The 19,912-nt window shown below is 50.8% G+C and overlaps 1 protein-coding gene and 1 long non-coding RNA gene across 2 annotated transcripts in view; both read right to left on the reverse strand.

Moving 5' to 3' along the window:
• Positions 1 to 295: 295 nt before the first annotated feature.
• LOC146221969 (uncharacterized) lies at positions 296 to 2,117 on the reverse strand. Its single transcript, XR_014746675.1, has 3 exons — positions 1,754 to 2,117; positions 820 to 971; positions 296 to 454 (listed from the first exon to the last, which is right to left on the reverse strand). It is a non-coding gene; the product is annotated as an uncharacterized LOC146221969 (long non-coding RNA).
• Positions 2,118 to 2,786: 669 nt separating this feature from the next.
• poln (polymerase (DNA directed) nu) overlaps positions 2,787 to 19,912 on the reverse strand; it is a 36,877-nt gene continuing 19,751 nt past the window's right edge. Inside the window, exons 17-26 of the mRNA XM_084692111.1 lie at positions 15,832 to 15,889; positions 14,329 to 14,406; positions 11,436 to 11,547; positions 10,107 to 10,189; positions 6,296 to 6,427; positions 4,622 to 4,732; positions 4,477 to 4,555; positions 4,182 to 4,249; positions 3,772 to 3,833; positions 2,787 to 3,605 (exon numbers count right to left, since the gene is read on the reverse strand). Of these exons, the coding sequence (XP_084548237.1) occupies positions 3,513 to 3,605; positions 3,772 to 3,833; positions 4,182 to 4,249; positions 4,477 to 4,555; positions 4,622 to 4,732; positions 6,296 to 6,427; positions 10,107 to 10,189; positions 11,436 to 11,547; positions 14,329 to 14,406; positions 15,832 to 15,889 (876 nt within the window). The 3' untranslated portion in view covers positions 2,787 to 3,512. The remainder of the gene's footprint in view (positions 3,606 to 3,771; positions 3,834 to 4,181; positions 4,250 to 4,476; positions 4,556 to 4,621; positions 4,733 to 6,295; positions 6,428 to 10,106; positions 10,190 to 11,435; positions 11,548 to 14,328; positions 14,407 to 15,831; positions 15,890 to 19,912) is intronic.

The raw sequence follows: 19,912 nt of genomic DNA on the forward strand, positions 1-19,912 counted from the left end.
GACAGATGGGGTTTCTGTACGTTTAAATGCAGAGTCACTCAAAGCTGTCCTTGTTTTCTGCTAGAACACAGCCGTTTTAGCCTTGTTTAAGCGGAACTGTTGGGGTGCCATTACCAACTAGTCATGATGCCAACTTTGACTACATTCTGACTCACTTGTCACTTGAAGCTGATGACTTGAAACTCATCATACTTGTGACTTGCAGATTGTGTCTAACTGTCCCCCCCCTATAAGTCACAGATCGCTTGCTTGCTAGTTATCGCTGGCGTCGTGCGTAGCCGGTCTGCGTCCGTGCTAGCTCGGTCGCTGGAGAGAACCCCACGCTGCCACGGCGACGTCAGCAAGCCACTTATCTAGCTACGACTGGTCTCCGCTTTGGAATCCTGTCGTGGTTGTCTGTTGCTAGGAGACCGGCCCACACAAAGCACAGCGGGGGGGATGATATGCAGCCACGCTGAGAGAGAGAGAAGGAGAGGAGGGGAGGCAGCCCAGGTCAGCCTGCTTGCCCTGAGAGAGGGTGGGGGGTGGGGGACTGAAGGAGAGGGGTATAGGGGGGGGGAAGACAAGGGCCAGAGAGGGGACCCTGAACAGCACAGGTATGGGAATAATCAAGAGGACGGGTCGAACAGCACAAGGGTTTGTTCCAGTCCTAATTAGCATGCAGCGAAGCCCTGATTAGAGCAGAGGAGGCTGGAGGTCTGAAGGGAGGCAGGCTGGAGGTCTGAAGAGAAGGGATAGTGCATAGGGGCTGAGGGGGGGTGCAAAGTAAAAGGCTGCAACGTGGTTGAAGGTGAGGCCGTTTTGACCCTGTGTGCTGACCTGTCTTGACCTCTCGGCACGGCCGCTGCCCCTGCTTTTCGTCTCCCTGCTCGCTCCCTCCCGCGGCGCCACGGTAACCGCTGTAACGGCACACCGCCAGGGATGCAATCGTCCCTTTTTGCTTTTGTTTTTTAAACCGAAGAATGGGAACACTGTAAAGATGTAAAGATAAGATTTCATGCATTATGAATGAAAACTGGATGTACATATTGTATCAATTAAAACAATGATGCATACAGCTTTCATATGTTTCTTTGGTGGTTTGATTCCAATGAGATCAGAAATCTAAAGAGAAGAAGGGATGCTGGAAATTGGAGTTTCATCGGATGCATTTGGTGCCGACCTCATGTAGGTTCCCACAAAAGGAACAGTGCCCCCCTCGCTCTAATTCGTTTAGCCGTCACCATGGGGATGGTTACCAACCAAAAGTACCTCACAGTTGCCCTTGACAACAGCACTCTTGTGAGTGACCCCGTGGGTTTCCAAGAAGTTTATTAAAAAAGCAGGTACACGTTAGTATTACTATCCAATTCAGACAGGCTTGTCTGATTACACCCCCCTCTCATAATTCACAGCAGATTCGACCTAATCACTGTGTCTACACTGTGTCTACCCAATCACTGTGTCTACACCCAAATGGGATCTTGGAGACAAGCTCACCCATCCTCATCAGTGCTGGCGTCATACATCCTCCTCCCTCACAAGTCCCAAACATCCTCTCCGCAAATTGCACACATGCTTTTCTCCCTCAGCACCCCCCCCCCCTCCTCTTTAGGCAGGGGGGCCGTGTGCATGTGTGTGTGAGGGGGGATGGATGCTTGAGTTTCCTGTGACCAGGTCAACAATGAGAAGGGGAGGAGGGGGGGATAATGGGGCCCTGCCACGGCTCGTATAGCTGAGCTTATCGATCAGGGATGAGGGATAGGATACTGACCTGTGTCTCCGCCCTCGCTTAGCTTCTCTCCCTCAGTCGCATGGACGATAACCGTAGCAACCATCACCGACTGACCCGTGGTGTCACACCGCAGTAACCGGACAGGAGCATCACAGTGGAACAGAGGTTCTTACTGACAGAGGACTGGAGTGTAACACTGGACACACATTTTAATGAATGAATGAGTGAGTTGGCAGAGCGCAGGGGTGTCCACAGCCAAAATATCTTTGCTCTTTGGATTAGTATGGGGGGATCATTCGGAGGCCTGTGAGCCAGTTAATGGGGTAATGACCGTGTTGTCGCTCGACGGCCGTTCGGACCTGGGGGGACGTCACAGGCATCGAGGGGGTTTAGTATTGGGGTTCTGAGTGGGGCAGAGGGGGGGTTCTGAGGGGGGGTTCTGAAAGGGGCAGAGGGGGGGTTCTGAGGGGGGGTTCTGAGAGGGGCAGAGGGGGGGTTCTGAGAGGGCCAGAGGGGGGGTTCTGAGGGGGGGTTCTGAGAGGGGCAGAGGGGGGGTTCTGAGGGAGGCAGAGGGGGGGTTCTGAGAGGGGCAGAGGGGGGGTTCTGAGGGGGGCAGAGGGGGGGGTTCTGAGGGGGGCAGAGGGGGGGTTCTGAGAGGGGCAGCGGGTCCTGTCGTCTCTGCCAGAGACCATGAAACTGGGTCAATGAGTGCAGAGCCCGCCAAGAGTGTGTGCATGTGTGTAGGAGACCGAGTGTGAGTTTTTGTGTGTAAGCCTGTGTGTGTGTGTGTGCGTTGCATGTAGGAGACAAAGGAGGTTGTGTTGGGGCCGAATGAACAGATGAAAGGCAGACAGATGTGATTGAGAGGCAGACAGGCAGACAGACAGACAGACAGACAGACTGGCAGACAGACAGACAGACAGACTGGCAGGCAGCCAAGCAGACAGGTAGACAGACGGACAGAAAAGCAGATAGACAGGCAGATAGACAGGCAGGCAAGCAGGCCGACCAGCAGTCAGGCTCATGGCTGAGTAGGATGAGATCATCAGTTTTAAATCAGAGTAACTGGAGGCAGGAGGAGGAGAGTTTATTAGAGAAACACATGAACCAGAACTGATCCACTCCAATGTGGCCTCAGGTCTAAACGGACTGAATAACCACTGCAGAAATATTTTGAAATAAGTTAAACATCGTTATGAGCCCTTTAAAATCAACGAAGGTTATTAACGTGAGAAATTCTAATAGCTTTTTTTGTTGTTGAAAAACTGTTAAAAACTGTTAGAAAGTATGTTCTTCATTTCTTATGAATACAAACACATCTTCACAGCATGGCCTGACCTCGGAAAGAGAACCACAGGCTTCAAAAGAGAGGGAGAGGAAGAGAGGAGAAAAAGGGTTAAAGTCTCCAACAACATGGAGTAAAAAAGAGAAACTGGCGCAATCCAGTCTGTCGCTCCTGCCGTTGCCCCCGGATACGGACGGCAAGCAAGCTAGAATTGGGAGCTTGAAGGAGCTGCAGCTGCTTGGTTTCCATAGAGATGGGGATACAGGACGGGTTAGAGATGAAGAGATAGACGGTGAGAGAGAGAGAGAGAGAGAGAGAGAGAGAGAGACGGTGAGAGAGAGAGAGAGACGGTGAGAGAGAGAGAGACGGTGAGAGAGAGAGAGACAGTGAGAGAGAGAGGGAGAGACGGTGAGAGAGAGAGAGAAAGAGGGGAAAAAGAGAAAGACAGGCTGAGACTCGTAGGACGAGAGGGGGAGATTCAAGAGAGTGGTGCGTGGAGGTGAAGAGAGAGCTCTAGAGGGAGGGAGCGGGGGATGTAGGGGGAAGGTTCAGCTCAGACATGGACCCCCAGGACTTCCCTCTGGAGAGCAGCACCTTCAGGGGGACCTGAGGAACACACACAGGCTAGAGAGAGGAACCTCGTCACACTGAGATGGGTGTGTGTCACTTGCAGACTGACCCACATTTAGACAGGATTCTTCATCGCTCAATTGAATATACCGTAACATACCGCACACACACACGCCACACAAGCAGAAGCTGCTCAACTCACTTTGAGATGAACTCCAAGACATTCTACATGCTGCAGTGACTCCATGGTGGTCTTCACCAGAGCTGGACACACACGCACGCACACACACACACACACACACACACACACACACACACACACACAGATGTGTTGGGACATGGACGGACTGTGGCCTGATGGATGGACATGCAGGTGTGTGTGCAGGTGTGTGTGTGTGCAGGTGTGTGTGTGTGCAGGTGTGTGTGTGTGCAGGTGTGTGTGTGTGCAGGTGTGTGTGTAGATGTGTGTGTGTGTGTGTGCAGGTGTGTGTGTAGATGTGTGTGTGTGTGCAGGTGTGTGTGTAGATGTGTGTGTGTGTGCAGGTGTGTGTGTAGATGCAGGTGTGTGTGTAGATGTGTGTGTGTGCAGGTGTGTGTGTGTGATCTGCAGACCTGCGACCTTCTCAACCTGGGAGTCCTGCACCTCATACAGCAGCTCATCATGGATCTGAGCCAGCAGTCTGGAGGGAGAGGGAGGGGGATGAGGAGAGAGAGAGGGGGAGAGAGAGGGGGAGAGATAAGTGAGAAACCACAGTCGGTGTTGTGAGCTGGTGTGATAGTAGAAACGCTGTAAGTGAATCATCTGGAGAGGCAGCAGCTGTATTACCCTGAGATATGATTAGAGGGAGGGAGGGAGGGGGGAGTTAGGGAGGGAGGGGGGAGGGAGGGAAGGAGGGATGAGACTCACCTGGCAGAGGGAGAAGAGCTGGAGGAGATCTGGGAGAAGATTCTGATCATGGCCATCTTACACAGGTCTGCTGCTGAGCCTGGAGTGCAAATGTAAACAGTGAGGAGACACACACACCCACACAAACACACAAACTACACACTACCTTGGACTACAAAGTTGACGGCCTGTCTCTCGGCCTGCATGCGGACCCCCCAGTCGGAGGAGTGGATGAGGGGGAGGGACCGCCGCCGACCCATGATGGACACCACGTAACCTAGGCAACAGGGTCGATGGGGAGGGATGAAACACACGCATCGTCCACACATTAAAACATGATATATACCCGTTAGAACTGGTGTTTACGATTCTCTCTCTCTCTCTCTCTCTCTCTCTCACACACACACACACAGGCACGCCCACACGCTTACTCCCCTCTCCCACCACTAATCCCAACCTACACTATCTACTCCACACACTCCCTTTTCCACACACAACCCCTCCACACACAGGCCCTGTACATTCCAGTGCTGGACAATGGACCAGGCTTTACAGCCAAATCCCTCTGGAAAGGACCGCTATGGGACAGAGGACACACACTAACCCTCTGTCCTAAAACTGAACACACACACACACACACACACACTGTCCTCACATGCGTGTCACACACGTGTGACCTCTGTGACAGGAATGTGTGTGTTTGACTATGTGTGCATTTTTTTTTTTTTACACAGCGTTTGTCCACACACGTATTCCAACGATGTTGGTATTATGCCAGTGTGTATGTGTGTGTGTATATGTGAGTGTTGTTTGACCTCTGAGTGCCAGTGGTAGTGTTTGCCTGTAAACAGCCTTGCACATCTTTTCCAATATGTTTGAAGCTGTTTATAGGTGTGTTACAGCTTGAGTGTGTGTGTGTGTTTACTGATGAGATGCTAAGATGAGATAACTGGGTCTGCCAGCGAACACTGCAGCCTCTCTCTGACTCGGCCTGGTTTCCTCAAAGCCTATATGTCCCCCGTTGTTGTTACACATCATAAAGCTCTCTTCCTCCTCCTCCTCATCCTCCTCTTTGTCTTCTCTCCTCCTCCTCTTCCATCTCTCCTCCCTTGTTTGTGACTAGTCTTCAGAAGTGGAGGTTATGTCACAGGAGATCAGACTGTGAAGTAAACATACTTACACACGCACACACACACACACACACACACACACACTCCTATCCCGAGATGGAACTGCAGGCTGATTTTAATATCAAAGAGAGTGAGTCTCCCAGCTCTATAGTGAGAGGAGGGTAGAGCAGAGGAGAAGAGAGAGGAGAGGAGGGGGATAGTGGAGAAGAGGGGAGGAGAGGGATGGGGAGGACAGGGAGGAGGGTTTGTCTGATTACCTATCGACAGGGGTTTATTTATCCTCCTTGATTGAGGGTTAACGGTGTGTGTGTGAGTACGCTCCAGACCGGGGGGCTCCAGTCTCAGGTGTGCTCTATCAGCATTTCTGTGCCAAATATATCGAGTGTCTTGTTTGAAGCCACCTCCCCCCCCCACCCCCTCCCCCCCTTAAACTATTGACCAATGGTTCATCTCTGTCCTGCCAATGCAAGAGGATCTTCTTCCTCACCCACTCGCCCGCCCACACAGTGTACAGTAACACTCTTTCCACAGTGCCTTCTCTCTGGCCTTCATCTCATCCTGTCACAAACACACGCCCAGACACACACACGTCAGTGACACACTCACACATAACCACCCAGACACACACATAACCACACACACACACACTCCCACAAACACACACATAACCAAACACACATAACCACACACACTCCCACATGACCACACACCTTGTTTGTGGCACTGCTGGATGGTTCTCTGGATGAAGGCCTGCACCTCTTTGTAGGTCTGCAGGAAGCTGTCCTGGAAGAGGCTGGCCTGCTCTGCACTCACCCCCAGGATCCCTGACAGACGCTCACGCCCTGGAGGGGTCAAGAGGGTAGGGTTAGACCCTGGAGGATCAAGAGGGTAGGGTTAGACCCTGGAGGATCAAGAGGGTAGGGTTAGACCCTGGAGGATCAAGAGGGTAGGGTTAGACCCTGGAGGATCAAGAGGGTAGGGTTAGACCCTGGAGGATCAAGAGGGTAGGGTTAGACCCTGGAAGATCAAGAGGGTAGGGTTAGACCCTGGAGGATCAAGAGGGTAGGGTTAGACCCTGGAGGATCAAGAGGGTAGGGTTAGACCCTGGAGGATCAAGAGGGTAGGGTTAGACCCTGGAAGATCCAGAGGGTAGGGTTAGACCCTGGAGAGGTCAAGAGGGTAGGGTTAGACCCTGGAGGATCAAGAGGGTAGGGTTAGACCCTGGAGGGTCAAGAGGGTAGGGTTAGACCCTGAGAGGGGTCAAGAGGGTAGGGTTAGACCCTGGAGGATCAAGAGGGTAGGGTTAGACCCTGGAGGATCAAGAGGGTAGGGTTAGACCCTGGAGGATCAAGAGGGTAGGGTTAGACCCTGGAGGATCAAGAGGGTAGGGTTAGACCCTGGAGGATCAAGAGGGTAGGGTTAGACCCTGAGAGGGGTCAAGAGGGTAGGGTTAGACCCTGGAGGGTCAAGAGGGTAGGGTTAGACCCTGAGAGGGGTCAAGAGGGTAGGGTTAGACCCTGGAGGATCAAGAGGGTAGGGTTAGACCCTGGAGGATCAAGAGGGTAGGGTTAGACCCTGGAGGATCAAGAGGGTAGGGTTAGACCCTGAGGGGGGTCAAGAGGGTAGGGTTAGACCCTGGAGGGTCAAGAGGGTAGGGTTAGACCCTGAGAGGGGTCAAGAAGGTAGGGTTAGACCCTGGAGGGTCAAGAGGGTAGGGTTAGACCCTGAGGGGGGTCAAGAGGGTAGGGTTAGACCCTGGAGGGTCAAGAGGGTAGGGTTAGACCCTGAGAGGGGTCAAGAGGGTAGGGTTAGACCCTGGAGGATCAAGAGGGTACGGTTAGACCCTGGGGGGGCTATGGTTATGGGGGTACACACTGTGCATACAGCCGTTATGGATCCACAGAGGAGGATCGTAGAGGAGAAGAGAGGAGGGGAGGGCAGAGGAGAGGAGGGATGAGGACAGGACAGGTTATGGAAAGGGTCACAGCGGGGTGTCTGGTGTGTGTTCCCAGGGGTGTGTTTGTGTGTGTTTGCACGGCTGGCGATGAGTAATGTTCTGCCAGACAGGGTGTGTGCCAGGAGGGGGAGGAGGAGGGGGGGGGGGGGGGTGTCAGGGAAAGTAGTAGGCCCAGCAGAGACAGGCACTAAGCCCCCAATCTGTGCCAGTCTGGGGCCTGCAGCGCCCCCCGTGCCCTACACACACACACACACACACACACACACACAGATGTGAGTCACATCAATGCATTTCACACCCATGGGACCACAAAGATGGCTAAGCCAGAGTGTGTGTGTGTGTGGGTGAGGACATGGCGGAGGTCACAGACACACTGACGACTCACAGAACTGACAAGATAACACGGACCCGGGGAAAGGCCCTTGTAGTGATAGGGCTTGAGAATGTGTGTGTGTGAGTGCGTTTGTTATAGAGAGTGCGTGAAGGCAACCAACAGACAAAAGCTGGCTCAGAGGAGGGTGACAGAGAATTTGTTTTGTGAGTATGTGTGTGTGTGTGTGTGAAGAGTGTGTGTTAAGCTCCACATTCCAGTTGAATGAGGTCATTCCAGGCTAACCTTCTGGCCTCATTACGACTGCTCTCTCACCTCTACTTCCTCTCCACCACTCTCTCTCTCTTTCCTCCTTCCTTCCTTCCTTCCTTCCTTCCTTCCCTTTCCTTTCCTTTCCTTTCCTTTCCTTTCCCTCCCTCCCTCCCTCCCTCCCTCCCTCCCTCCCTCCCTCCCTCCCTCCCTCCCTCCCTCCCTCCCTCCCTCCCTCCCTCCCTCCCTCCCTCCCTCCCTCCCTCCCTCCCTCCCCCTCCTTTCATCTTTACGAGAGCTCTTCCTCCCTCCCCCTCCCCCCCACCTTTCTCTCTCCTTTCCACCTCCACTCTCATCTTTCTCGTCACCCTCTCTCCCTCCTTCGTATTCTCTCTATCCGCCTCTTTCTTTCCGCCACCCCTGCGCTCCACCTCTCTCAACCAGAGGCCCCACTAGCTTCCCCTACATATTTTCTCCTTCCTGGAAGAGCTCAACATGCAACACTTGGCCTGCTTATCTTACGACCCATTGGTGTGTGTGTGTGCGTGTTCACGGCCTACGCCACCCCTCCCCCCCTCTCCATTATTGTCTCCCGGAGAAAGCTTCCTTTTAGTATTCAGTTGCTATGACAACAAACCGCTAAGGAAGAGCTGCCTGTCTATTCTGATCGAAAACCCTCTCTTTCTCTTTCTTTCGCTTCTCCTTTTCCTCCATCACACCTCTCATTCTTCCAGCCCTCCCCTCTCTGCCCCCCCCCCTCCCCTCTTTCCTCCCCTACCCCTCTTTCTTGATGTTTCCTTACTTTCGCAATCATCACCCTCCCTCCTATCCTAATCATATGGCACACATGCAAACACACAAACGCAAGCTGTACACACGGTGTGTAAAACCAGTCCTTCTAGACTGTGTGTGAGACTGTGTAACACGCGGAAGCAGTTACCGAAGAGGTTACTGAGTCGACTGCTACACACAAACACACACACACACACACACAAGAGAAAAGAAAGCGTCTTGTTTTCTCGACTGACCCATCTTTAAGAAACCACTTAATACTGTTGTCACCAATTCTCTTTGTCAAGTCCATGAACATATGTAAAAGTGATGTGTGTGTAAGTGTGTGTGTGTACTGTACACCTGTGTGTGTGTGGATGGATGTCTGTGTGTGTGTCCGTGTCCTGACATGCAGGGGCCAAAAATGTGTCAGCCAGTATGTTCAGTCACCTACTGATAACCCTGACAATACAGCATGCAGCCGGAATTTATAGTGGGAAAATTGGCCTCACACACAAACAGGGATTATCCAGACTCAGTCTCTTACAGACAGTCCTGATAACAAGGCAGAGTCAACCTGCTGTTGCGGCCAAACTCCTGACAGTCAACTCTGACCTAGTTACACACACACACACACACACACACACACTGGAGATTCCCACCACATTCGTGGTTGTGGTCATGGGAACAGAATTTTTGAAAGGCGTTGCATGGGTTACGGCAGTGAGAGTCAGATGAACTGTATGTGTGTGTGTTTGTCTGTGTGTGTTTGTCTGTGTGTCTGTGTGTGTGTATGTGTGTGTGTGTGTTTGTCTGTATGTGTCTGTGTGTGTGTGTGTGTGTGCTAACTAACTGGGTCACAACAGAAGCACGGCTGTTAACTACTCTGGGGGCCACTGGGGCACATTTCATCTTCTCTATTCTCCTCCTCATATCTCTCCTCCTGTCCCTACTCTCCTCCTCCTCATATCTCTCCTTCTGTGTCTCTCCTCCTTTCCCTGCTCTCCTCCTCCTGTCCCTACTATCCTCCTCCTTATCTCTCTCCTCCTTTCCCTGCTCTCCTCCTCCTTATCTCTCTCCTCCTGTCCCTGCTCTCCTCCTCCTCATCTCCCTCCAATTCCTCCTCCATTTCTTTCATCTCAGCTCTTCTCTGATACTGCCACTATTACACTATTACAGTGTGTGTGTGTGTGTGTGCGCCTGTGATTCTCACCTGCTCCATACACAACAGAGTACACAATCCTCTTGGCCTGTTCTCTCTCCTCTGAGCTCACGTTCTTCTCCCCGACTCCTTTCCTGGAGGGGAGAGAGAGAGGGAGGGACAGACGGAGATGAAGGGAAGTCATGTCTGTGATAACTAGAACTCGTAGTCAAACGTCAGGGTGACACTTCTGCAAAGTGACATTCATCAAAAGGCTGACAAGAGAACTGACAGATCAGATCAATGTTAAGCCAGCATAAGACACACACAAAACGTCACAACCCAAAGAGTTTGTGTTTTACTCACACGGTGTAAAATAGTCAAATGCTTATGCTTGTGAGGGGGGCTGGAGTCCCAGAGAGGATTGAGTGCCCCCTGCTGGTAAGAGTATTTACCATGAGCTGAACTCAGGTGAGGGAGGAAGCAGGGAGGAAGTGAGGAGGGAGGGAGGAAGGAAGTACAGAAGGAAGGATGGAAAGGAGGGAGGAAGTATGGAAGTGAGGATGGAGGGAGGGGAAGAAGAATTTAGACAGGGAGCGGTGTTCAACATCAATGAAGATGGAAATCGTGAGGATAACGGTGCTGATGCTGAAGCTGTTGATGGTAACGATGAAGGTGAAAATGATGATAATGTTGATGGTGCTGATGGTAATGATGGTGATGCTGATGCTGATGATGATGGTGCTGATGGTAATGATGGTGATGGTGGTAATGATGGTGATGCCGCTAATGGTAATGATAGTGATGCTGATGATGGTAATGCTGATGCTGATGATGGTAATGCTGATGGTGATGATGGTAATGATGGTGATGCTGATGGTGATAATGCTAATGATGGTGATGCTGATGGTGGTAAAGATGGTGATGCTGCTGATGGTGATGATGCTGATGATAACGGTGGTGATGGTAATGATGGTGATGCTGATGATGGTAATGATGGTAATGCTGATGATGGCAATGATGGTGATGCTGATGGTGATGCTGATGGTGATGATGCTAATGATGGTGATGCTGATGGTGGTAAAGATGGTGATGCTGCTGATGGTGATGATGCTGATGATAACGGTGGTGACAGCAGGGCTGGAAGGGGGGGTCCTGAGAGCTGGCGAGACAGGCCGTCGTCCTGACAACAGCACTGCGAGTGTTTTGATGTGAGCCTGAGGCTTTAATAGTGTGGGGCCAGTCTGCACTGTTTGGAGCAGACCCCGACAGGAAGAGGGTTTTTTTTGTGTGTGACTTTTTGTTTGTTTGTCTGTTTGTGTGTTTATTTGTGAGTCTGTGTGTTGGTCTGTTTGTGAGTGTGTGTGTGTGCATGCAGTGTGTGTGTGTGTGTTCTCCCACCATTGCGAGGCCAGCATGGAGAACACGTCGGCCTGGGCGTCGCTGAAGATCCTCAGCAGCTCTGGGTCAGAGGAGAGGTGGGCCAGCAGACGCAACTCCACCTGGCAGAAATCTGACACACGTGTGCACACACACATGTGCACACACACAAACATACAGAAGCCTCATTACCACCATCATCCGCATCATAATATCAATACTGTGATCATTTTTAGCAAGTTCTCCTCCTTGTATCTAAAATAGCGTGTGAGTGTTTGTATGTGTGTTTGTTAACAGAGGATGCTCCAGAAGATGAGAGAGATGAAAGGAGGAGAGTGTGATATGGTGTGACACCATCGGTGGATTGTAGATCATTGATTTCAGAGTCTGGCCCCTAACGAGTTCTGATGGGAATATCAATGGAGGTCCTGCAGTGTGTCCCTCCACAACAAAGGGCACAGCTGTGACACTGTGACACTGTGATCTAGGGATCTGTCCTGAGGCTGTGCCTCGAGTTTATGAAATCGTATTTCATACTTCTTCTTCTACATGCTCACACACACACATAGTGAAACACATAGTGAAACACACACACACTCTCAGATACACAGACATAGAGACACACACACAGACTCTTGAAAGACCAAAACAGTCCTTGTGGGACAGTGGCAGTCACTGCTGTCAGAATGACAGGTCTACAGTTTTCCTGTCACTCTAGTTCTGTCACCTCACACACTCATTCCAACCAAATGTCCGACCACCAGGCCGACCGTAGCCATGGCAATTTGCTCTGGCTTATTCCACCGCAGTCCCATCATCCATCTCTCCTTCTCTCTCTCCCTCACCCTTCCTTCCCTCCATCCCATCCTCCGCTTGGCCGCACTCCTAAATCAAAATGAAATCTAGAAAAAAAAGAAGCTTAACAAATTCAACACCCTCACCCCACCTCTCCTCCTCCCCAACTGAAAACTCCTGAAATTGACTTAGTAAGAAATGGTATATTTCTGTGCTGGGGGATGGGCTGTAGGCAGTGGACCTGGTTAAGTCATTGGGGAGGCCTGGTTAGGTTTTAATACCACTGTCCACTGCTCCTGGTGCAGGGATGGAGACCGTTTCTAAAGATATCTCCATCAATGTTTTATGACTCAGATCACGTCTCCCTGTGGGAGGATCTCTGGTCCTCAGAACACATCGTTTCACAGGCTCAGAGAGGTGTTCGTGAGCTCGTGAGACCTGATACAAGAGGGTCCTAACATGCATGTGAGTGTGTGCCTGTGTAACAGCAGGGCCTGCTGTATAGGACATCTTGTGATAAAACACTACAGCGCTACTACTGTTTCATTGATCCTTACAGGAATAGGCCTGCTGTCTATATATACCCTGTTACTGTCAATACACACTGGGGGTCACATGGTGTCAGTCCCCCCTCACGTTTCACACTGCAGAGGATGAACATCCTTCCTTCCTCAAGTCACACCCTTCTCCTCCCATCCTCCCTTTCTACACTTCCTTCATCTGATGAGGCTGTGACTGTTGTTACCAAGACAACGCGAGAGTCGTTTGACGCTTTGAAAAACACACAGGCACGCACTTTACCATCCAGTTGGAAACTGTTATGGTTTGTGCTGTAAAGGCAATAGCATAGCATGTATTAGCATAGCACAGTGGATCACATCATAGGTTAGCATAACATTGTTTAGCATAGCATAGCACATATAGCTAACTAATACGTGGGATATCATGGTGGGGATGCATCCAGAAAGTGCCTGCCGACCAGTCGTGAGAAGACAAGCAGATATAGAGAAGAACTGTCTCATGGGAATTGTAGTCAATTGAATTCCATAGTATGCATACTGTAGGTTGAGAGGGGTTGATTGGCCCTGCTTCCGAACTACAACTAAGAGACCAGGAGCTTGTCCTGGCCTAAGTGATCAGGGAAACACTCAAGCTCTAAGTATCTGTGTGTCTGCTCTACTTTAAGTGTGTGTGTTGTACCACGAGTGCTTGTTCACCTCCAGGTGTTGACTGCGTGCACTTTCAACTCTGTGTGTGTGTGTGTGTTGTCTGCTTCGGTGTGTGTGTTCTGTGCTGGGTGTGTGTTAGGTAACAGTGAGTGACGGTGTTCAGAGTGTGATGGGGCTGTTTCTGCCTGTGTCCCAGTTTAACACACACACACCTCAGTTCTCCCACAACACAACATGACAGGGCTACTGCATAGACTGGGGCGTTGATACATCCAGTTTAGACACACACACACACACACACACACACAGGCCTGCACACACACAGATGTGTAGCCATCCACACGTACAAATTGACACACACAAATACTGACAAAATAACTTTACCACTGTGTTCTATTTTGCCCTCCGTCCCTCCATCTCTCCATCCCTCCCTCCATCTACAGCAGCACTAGTTCCTGTCAGGGTTAGGGAAGGACATGCCAGAGGGTGTCTGAGAGGAGCTGTGTTCAGGACATGCTGGCAGGGGCTGTTCTCTCTGGCCCCACCAGTGTGTGTGTGTGTGTGTGTGAGAGAGAGAGAGAGAGAGAGAGAGAGAGAGAGAGTTGTTGTGTGTTCGTTTTAAAAATAGAGAACGAGTGGGTGTTTTTGCCTGTCATTTTGAGTGTCCCTGTTCTGACCCCTTGTCATCTCACTGCTTATGTAACCCCCTGACACACTGACAGGGACAGCAGACACACCCCATTCTGACACACACATGCACACACACACACAACAGGAAGTGCTGGTGTTCGTTGGATGACTATCATGATGACCTCAGGATACCAGATGTCTCTGAATGTAGACATAATACAGTATACTCTATATGATATAGTAGATCCACACACACACACACACATACAGACACACACACACAAACAGACACACACACACACACACACACAGGGTCGTACCGGCGGCCAGGAAGGTCCAGCCGTTCTGAGGGATGAACATGGCTCGTGGATGGACTGCCACGACCTCGGCCTCCTTCCCTGAAAGAACCGAGAGGAGAGGCTTGAGGGATGCCACGACACTCCACCAGGCTCCGCCCACACACCGCCAGGCTCCGCCCACACAACACCAGACTCCGCCAGGCTCCGCCCACTCTCCGCCCACAAGCCACACCCACACTCCGCCAGGCTCCGCCCACACACTGTCTTCACATAGACTTCCATGACACACACATTACAAAGAGTCCTTTGGTTCCTCCCATGGGGAATCCTGATTGGTGTTTCCTCAAAATAGAATGGTGAGCATGCCTCTCCTTACATGGAGTGCAGTGGTATTATGGAAATGTCTCTTTTTTTTTTGCTGGCATAATATTTTTTACAGTGCTTTAGTTGGGTCACCTATTTAAGATGCAATGAGAGATAGAGAGAGAGATAGAGAGAGAAACAAAGAGACAGAGAAGATAAACATTTATTTCCCCCAAAGGGAAATTTGCCTTAGATTCAATGCAGCAGCTCATCCCAGTTAATTGAACAGCGATCAATACACAATACAGTTATATCCCACAATTACATACACATTCATTTAATCAATAAATAATTTAGAGAGAGAGAGGAATAGAGAGAGGGAGAGAGAAAGGGAGAGAGGGATAGAGAGAGGGAGCGAGAGAGAGAGGAAGAGAGAGAGAGAGGGAGAGAGAGAGGAAGAGAGAGGGAGAGAAAGAGGGAGAGAGAGTGAGAGATATGAAAAGGAAAGACGTGGGTAGAAGGTCCCATCTATCTAACTTAAGAGAGAGGGTCTACTCTGAAGTGATTGTTGTCCCATCACGATCCATCACCCATCATTCTCCAGACAACAGGGAGGAGCAGAGCTCCCCCCCCCCCACCCGCAAAAAAGAAAGATGTCCGCCGCAGCCTCTAATCCCCCCCCCCACCCCCCAGCGTCAACATGAGTGAAATATCACAGCAACACTGCGTCTCGCTAATGAACAGTGATTAGGACACCCACTTCACCTTCTCCGGGATGAGGGATGGAGGGAGGGAAGGAGAGAGGAAGAGAGGGATGGAGCTCTGGGGAGATGAGGCAGGGGTAGGGAGGTGCTGATGCTAGCAAGTATGAATCACTCTGTTAGCATAGCGAGACGGAGGGAGGGAGGGAGGGAGAGGGAGGGAGGGGTAGCAGGGTAAGAAGAAGGAGGCATTGCTCCCCCTAGCAGGGGCTGGGGTTAGTGGCTGGGCCGGGGGCTGGGCCGGGGCTGGGGTTAGTGGCTGGGCCGGGGCTGGGGTTAGTGGCTGGGGTTAGTGGCTGGGGTTAGTGGCTGGGGTTAGTGGCTGGGCTGGGGAGCAAAAAGGGTTCTTGTTTCCCGAGAACCCGTCTACACTGTCACAATGTTTATTAGCATCATAAAGTTTGCTTTATTATCCTGGTATGCCTGACACACACACACACACACTCCTGTGAGGTCTTACCTTGGATATACTGCTTCTTGGTGATTTGGATTGGCTGTCGAGGGAGCGCCTGGAAGTTCTACAGTCAGACAGAAAAAAACCCACAGAGAGATAATAACCGATCAAAGCAGGAGATAAAGACAGAAACATGAAAGTAAAGAGAGATAATGAGAAAGAGAGAGAGAGACAGAGTGAGAGAGAGAAAGAGAGAGAGGAGGAAGGAAGGAAGCAAACTACCATTTCTTCTCTCCCCTTTAACCAATCAGAGAATACTAGCGCAGTTTGTGTTGTATGACAAAACAGTCGCCTAACCCCTCCCTTGTCATAAAAACACCAGAACCTGTCTTAGTGGGGGGGGGGGGCCAGGGCCATGCAGGCCGGGGGGTCAGGGGGGGTCAGGGGGGGTGAAGGTGGAAGGCAGGCCTGTGTGAGGCCATCCAATCACCTTGTCCTCTGACTCGGCTGTAATTCAGATAAGAGATGCAGCCTGTGTGTACTGTAAGGATCTGATGAGGGGGCAGGGGGACCTCAGTGAGATTACATAGTGATATACTGCCCAGTCAGGAAGAGTGATGTATAGCAGGGAGTTAGCTTTCTGCCATGAGGGCAGAGTACATGTTCTCACACACACACAGTACATGCTCTCTCTGTCACACACACACACACACACACACACACACAGGCCCAGTAGGAAGGTCACCCCTACACGCTCTCTCACTCACACACACACACACACACCCCTCACAGGATTTCATTACAGCTTCAAAGGAGCACGCTGCTTCAAGGCTGACCTTTCTCAGAAACACACACACACACACACCCCATATAAATCACAATGGGCCATCTTTGAGTAGTGTGTTAAGATCAGTGTGAGCGGGGCTTTAACTAAGACTTCCCTCAGGTCTGAGGATGAGGTTTTAAATAGCAGCTTTGCTGATCCCTCCTCCACCTCGAGCTACCCTGCATCGATCTTCTACACCGGCCAGGACCCCTCCCAGCACACACACACACACACATATTGAGACAGGTACACACACACACACACACAGGCACACATATAGGCACACACTTGGACACACAGACAGAAGCACAGGCACACATATACTAACACACACACATACACACACACACACGGAGGCACAAACACACACTTGGACACAAACACACACTCAGGAGGTGGTTGATGTACAGGGAGAGACTAGGGCTGGGCTCAGCATTTCTCTCTAATCCCTGTTAATCCAGACAGCTCCGTGCTGCTCCCATCGCTTTCACACACACACACACACACACACACCTCTCTTTATGACTCACTACAACTTTACAGCAAATACTGCTTAGGGTGTGTTTCTGGGTGGGAGAGGGAGATAGAGATTGAGAGAGAGAGAGAGAGAGAGAGAGAGAGAGAGAGGGGGGGGAGATAGAGAGGGAAGTAACAGAGGAGAGAAACAGTAACATAGACGAAAAGGAGGAGAAAGAGGAAGAGGAGGAGAGAGGAAGAGATAGAGGGAGAGAGTGGTGAAGTGTGAATGCATTGTGCTGATGTAAAGCTGCGGTAGAGTAAGCAGAAGGGAATTATTCCAGGTTCCAGGATTCTTTGCATTAAAAGCCCTATAAAAGCGACACACCTGCAGACAGCAGCATCTTTCACTGCTAGAGCTCAACCATGCGTGCGTGTGCGTGCGTGTGTGTGTGTGTGTTGGACAGAGTCCCCTCCCAGGTGGACTTGGTTAGAAGGACTGTCATCTAAAGAGAACAGCACTCTGCACCTTCTGCTCATCTATTATTCAGTAGAGAGGAAGGGAGATGGAGAGACAAAGACTGAGAGAGAGAGAGAGAGAGAGAGAGAGAGAGAGAGAGAGAGAGAGAGAGAGAGAGAGAGAGAGTGAGAGACAGTGATGCAGAGATAGAGAGACACTGCAGTGAAAGGGTGTGGACAGTTCAGGGTACAAAAAAAACCCCTCATCCCATCTCTCTCAGGGTAGACACACACACACACACACACTCACACACACTCGTTCAGAGATGAGCCACAGTACTACTGCAATAGTTATCCTGTTATCCTGAGCTTTCTAGATACATATACTGGGATTTACATCATGCAGAGTGTCTGTGTGTGTGTGTGTATGTGTGTGCAGTGTGTGTGTGTGTGTTTACCCTGCCATGGAGGGTGATTCACAGTGTCAGATGTGCCAGCTCAGCTTTCCCAACATGCAGTGTGTTCTTCTCAGGACACAACAACAATGCCAAGCAACAACTTGCTGTTTGGCATTCCCACACACATACACACACAGGTTTGCTTGGCAAATCTTGTGGGGATTAATTCGCATTCACTGATTTGCATTCAAAATCCGGATTTCCCTAACTCCAATCGTAACCCTAAATATGACCCGAAACCCCCTAAATGTTTTCACAAACAGGACCAAGAAAAGGTTCCCACAAGTTCCCCTTTAACTATTCTTGAGGGGACTTCTGGTTGCCACAAAGCATAACTAAACACGTCACACACACACACACACACACACACACACACACACACACACACACACAGAGGCGCTGTGGGAGTGAAGCCAGGTTGGCAGAAGGCTGGTTGTTGCTCCTGCTCTCTCCTGCCCCCATGCACCTACACAACATATGCTGAGGCACAGCACCGTGGCCTGGACACACACTCTTACACACACTCTCACAGACACACACACACACTCTCACAGACACAACTATTCACACGCTACATGGACTGTAAACAAAACCTAAAACTGCCAGCGTGTGTGAGAAGAGAGAGAGGGACAGAGAGAGAGAGGGAGAGAGAGAAAGAGGGAGAGAGAGAGAGAGAGAGAGAGGGGGAGAAGGAGGGAGAGAGGGGGGGAGAAGGAAGGAGGAAAGAAGGGAAGTGGAGAGGTGCTCCCAGAGGAAGGAAGCTAGAGAGGAAACGGAGGGAAGACAAGGTCGAAGGAGGTGAAGAGGACAGAAGGGAACGAAAGAATACGAGGGAGGGTAAAGAAGAGGAGAGCAGGGAAGGGAGGATGACAAGCAGGACAGGAGAGAGGGAGAAGGAAAAGAGAGGATGGGAGGAGGAGGAAACAGCAGGGCCTCAGTCGCTCATTAAGGATGATGGATGACTACGGAGCATGCTCAGTACACACCCGCAACCCTGTCATTACAACCCATGGCTCATGGAGTACCTGGGAGTGTGTGTGTGTGTGATCACGTCAATGACTACTGCTTCACTGCGGGTGCAGTTGATGGATGAACAAGCAAAGGCAAAAATAAAGCAGCTTGGGTCAGCTCTATGTTGCTGACAGCACAGCACACACACAGCACAGCACACAGCACAGCACACACACACATCCTCAGGACAGATCGATACCTCTCTATCAAACACAGTCGGTACACTGTCAGCTATACCCTTAACTACCCCTTCCAGGTCTTGACAGCGACTCATAAAAGTTGGCAAATGATAAGCTGGCCCTACATACCCCTCTGAAGTCTTCAAGACACACACACTGTCTGTATTGTATTGTCACATGATAGATTGTTGGACCCAGGAAGAATAGCTTTTAGCTTATGCTGAAGTTAATGGGAATCCAAATAAAAACAAACAAAAAAACCCTCACAAAGCCTTAAGGATACACACACAGCAGTGGGATTCTGCTGTGGTGTGTTTTATTGCTGCAGCAGAAAAGCTTCTACTGTAAGCCCTGTGTGCCTGTTCAGTGTGTGTGTGTGTGTGTGTGCTCTATTCAGCTACAGAAACTTCAGACCACAACACAGCCAGAAAGCAAGGCACACCCTGATCCTCTCTCCCAGTCTCCATCCTGTCCTCACCTGTTCCTCTCCTTCCTCTCCTCCGTTCCTCTCCATTCCTCCCTCTCTGACCCCTCCCTCTTCCCCCAGCACAGTGACACCTGCTGGGCCGCTGTGGAGTCAGACTTGGGAGTCCCACAACTTCACCACACACACACACACACACACACACACACACACACACACACACACACACACACAGGGGCCTCACTCTGCTGATATCCCTTTAAATATTGAAAAAATGTCCCCATTGATGTGCTGCTTTGACAACATACCTTTCAATCATGCCACCGCGGCAACA

Source organism: Hypomesus nipponensis, chromosome 25 (genome assembly GCF_054491055.1).
Source record: "Hypomesus nipponensis isolate SF chromosome 25, ASM5449105v1, whole genome shotgun sequence".
NCBI classification, from domain to species: Eukaryota; Metazoa; Chordata; class Actinopteri; order Osmeriformes; family Osmeridae; genus Hypomesus; species Hypomesus nipponensis.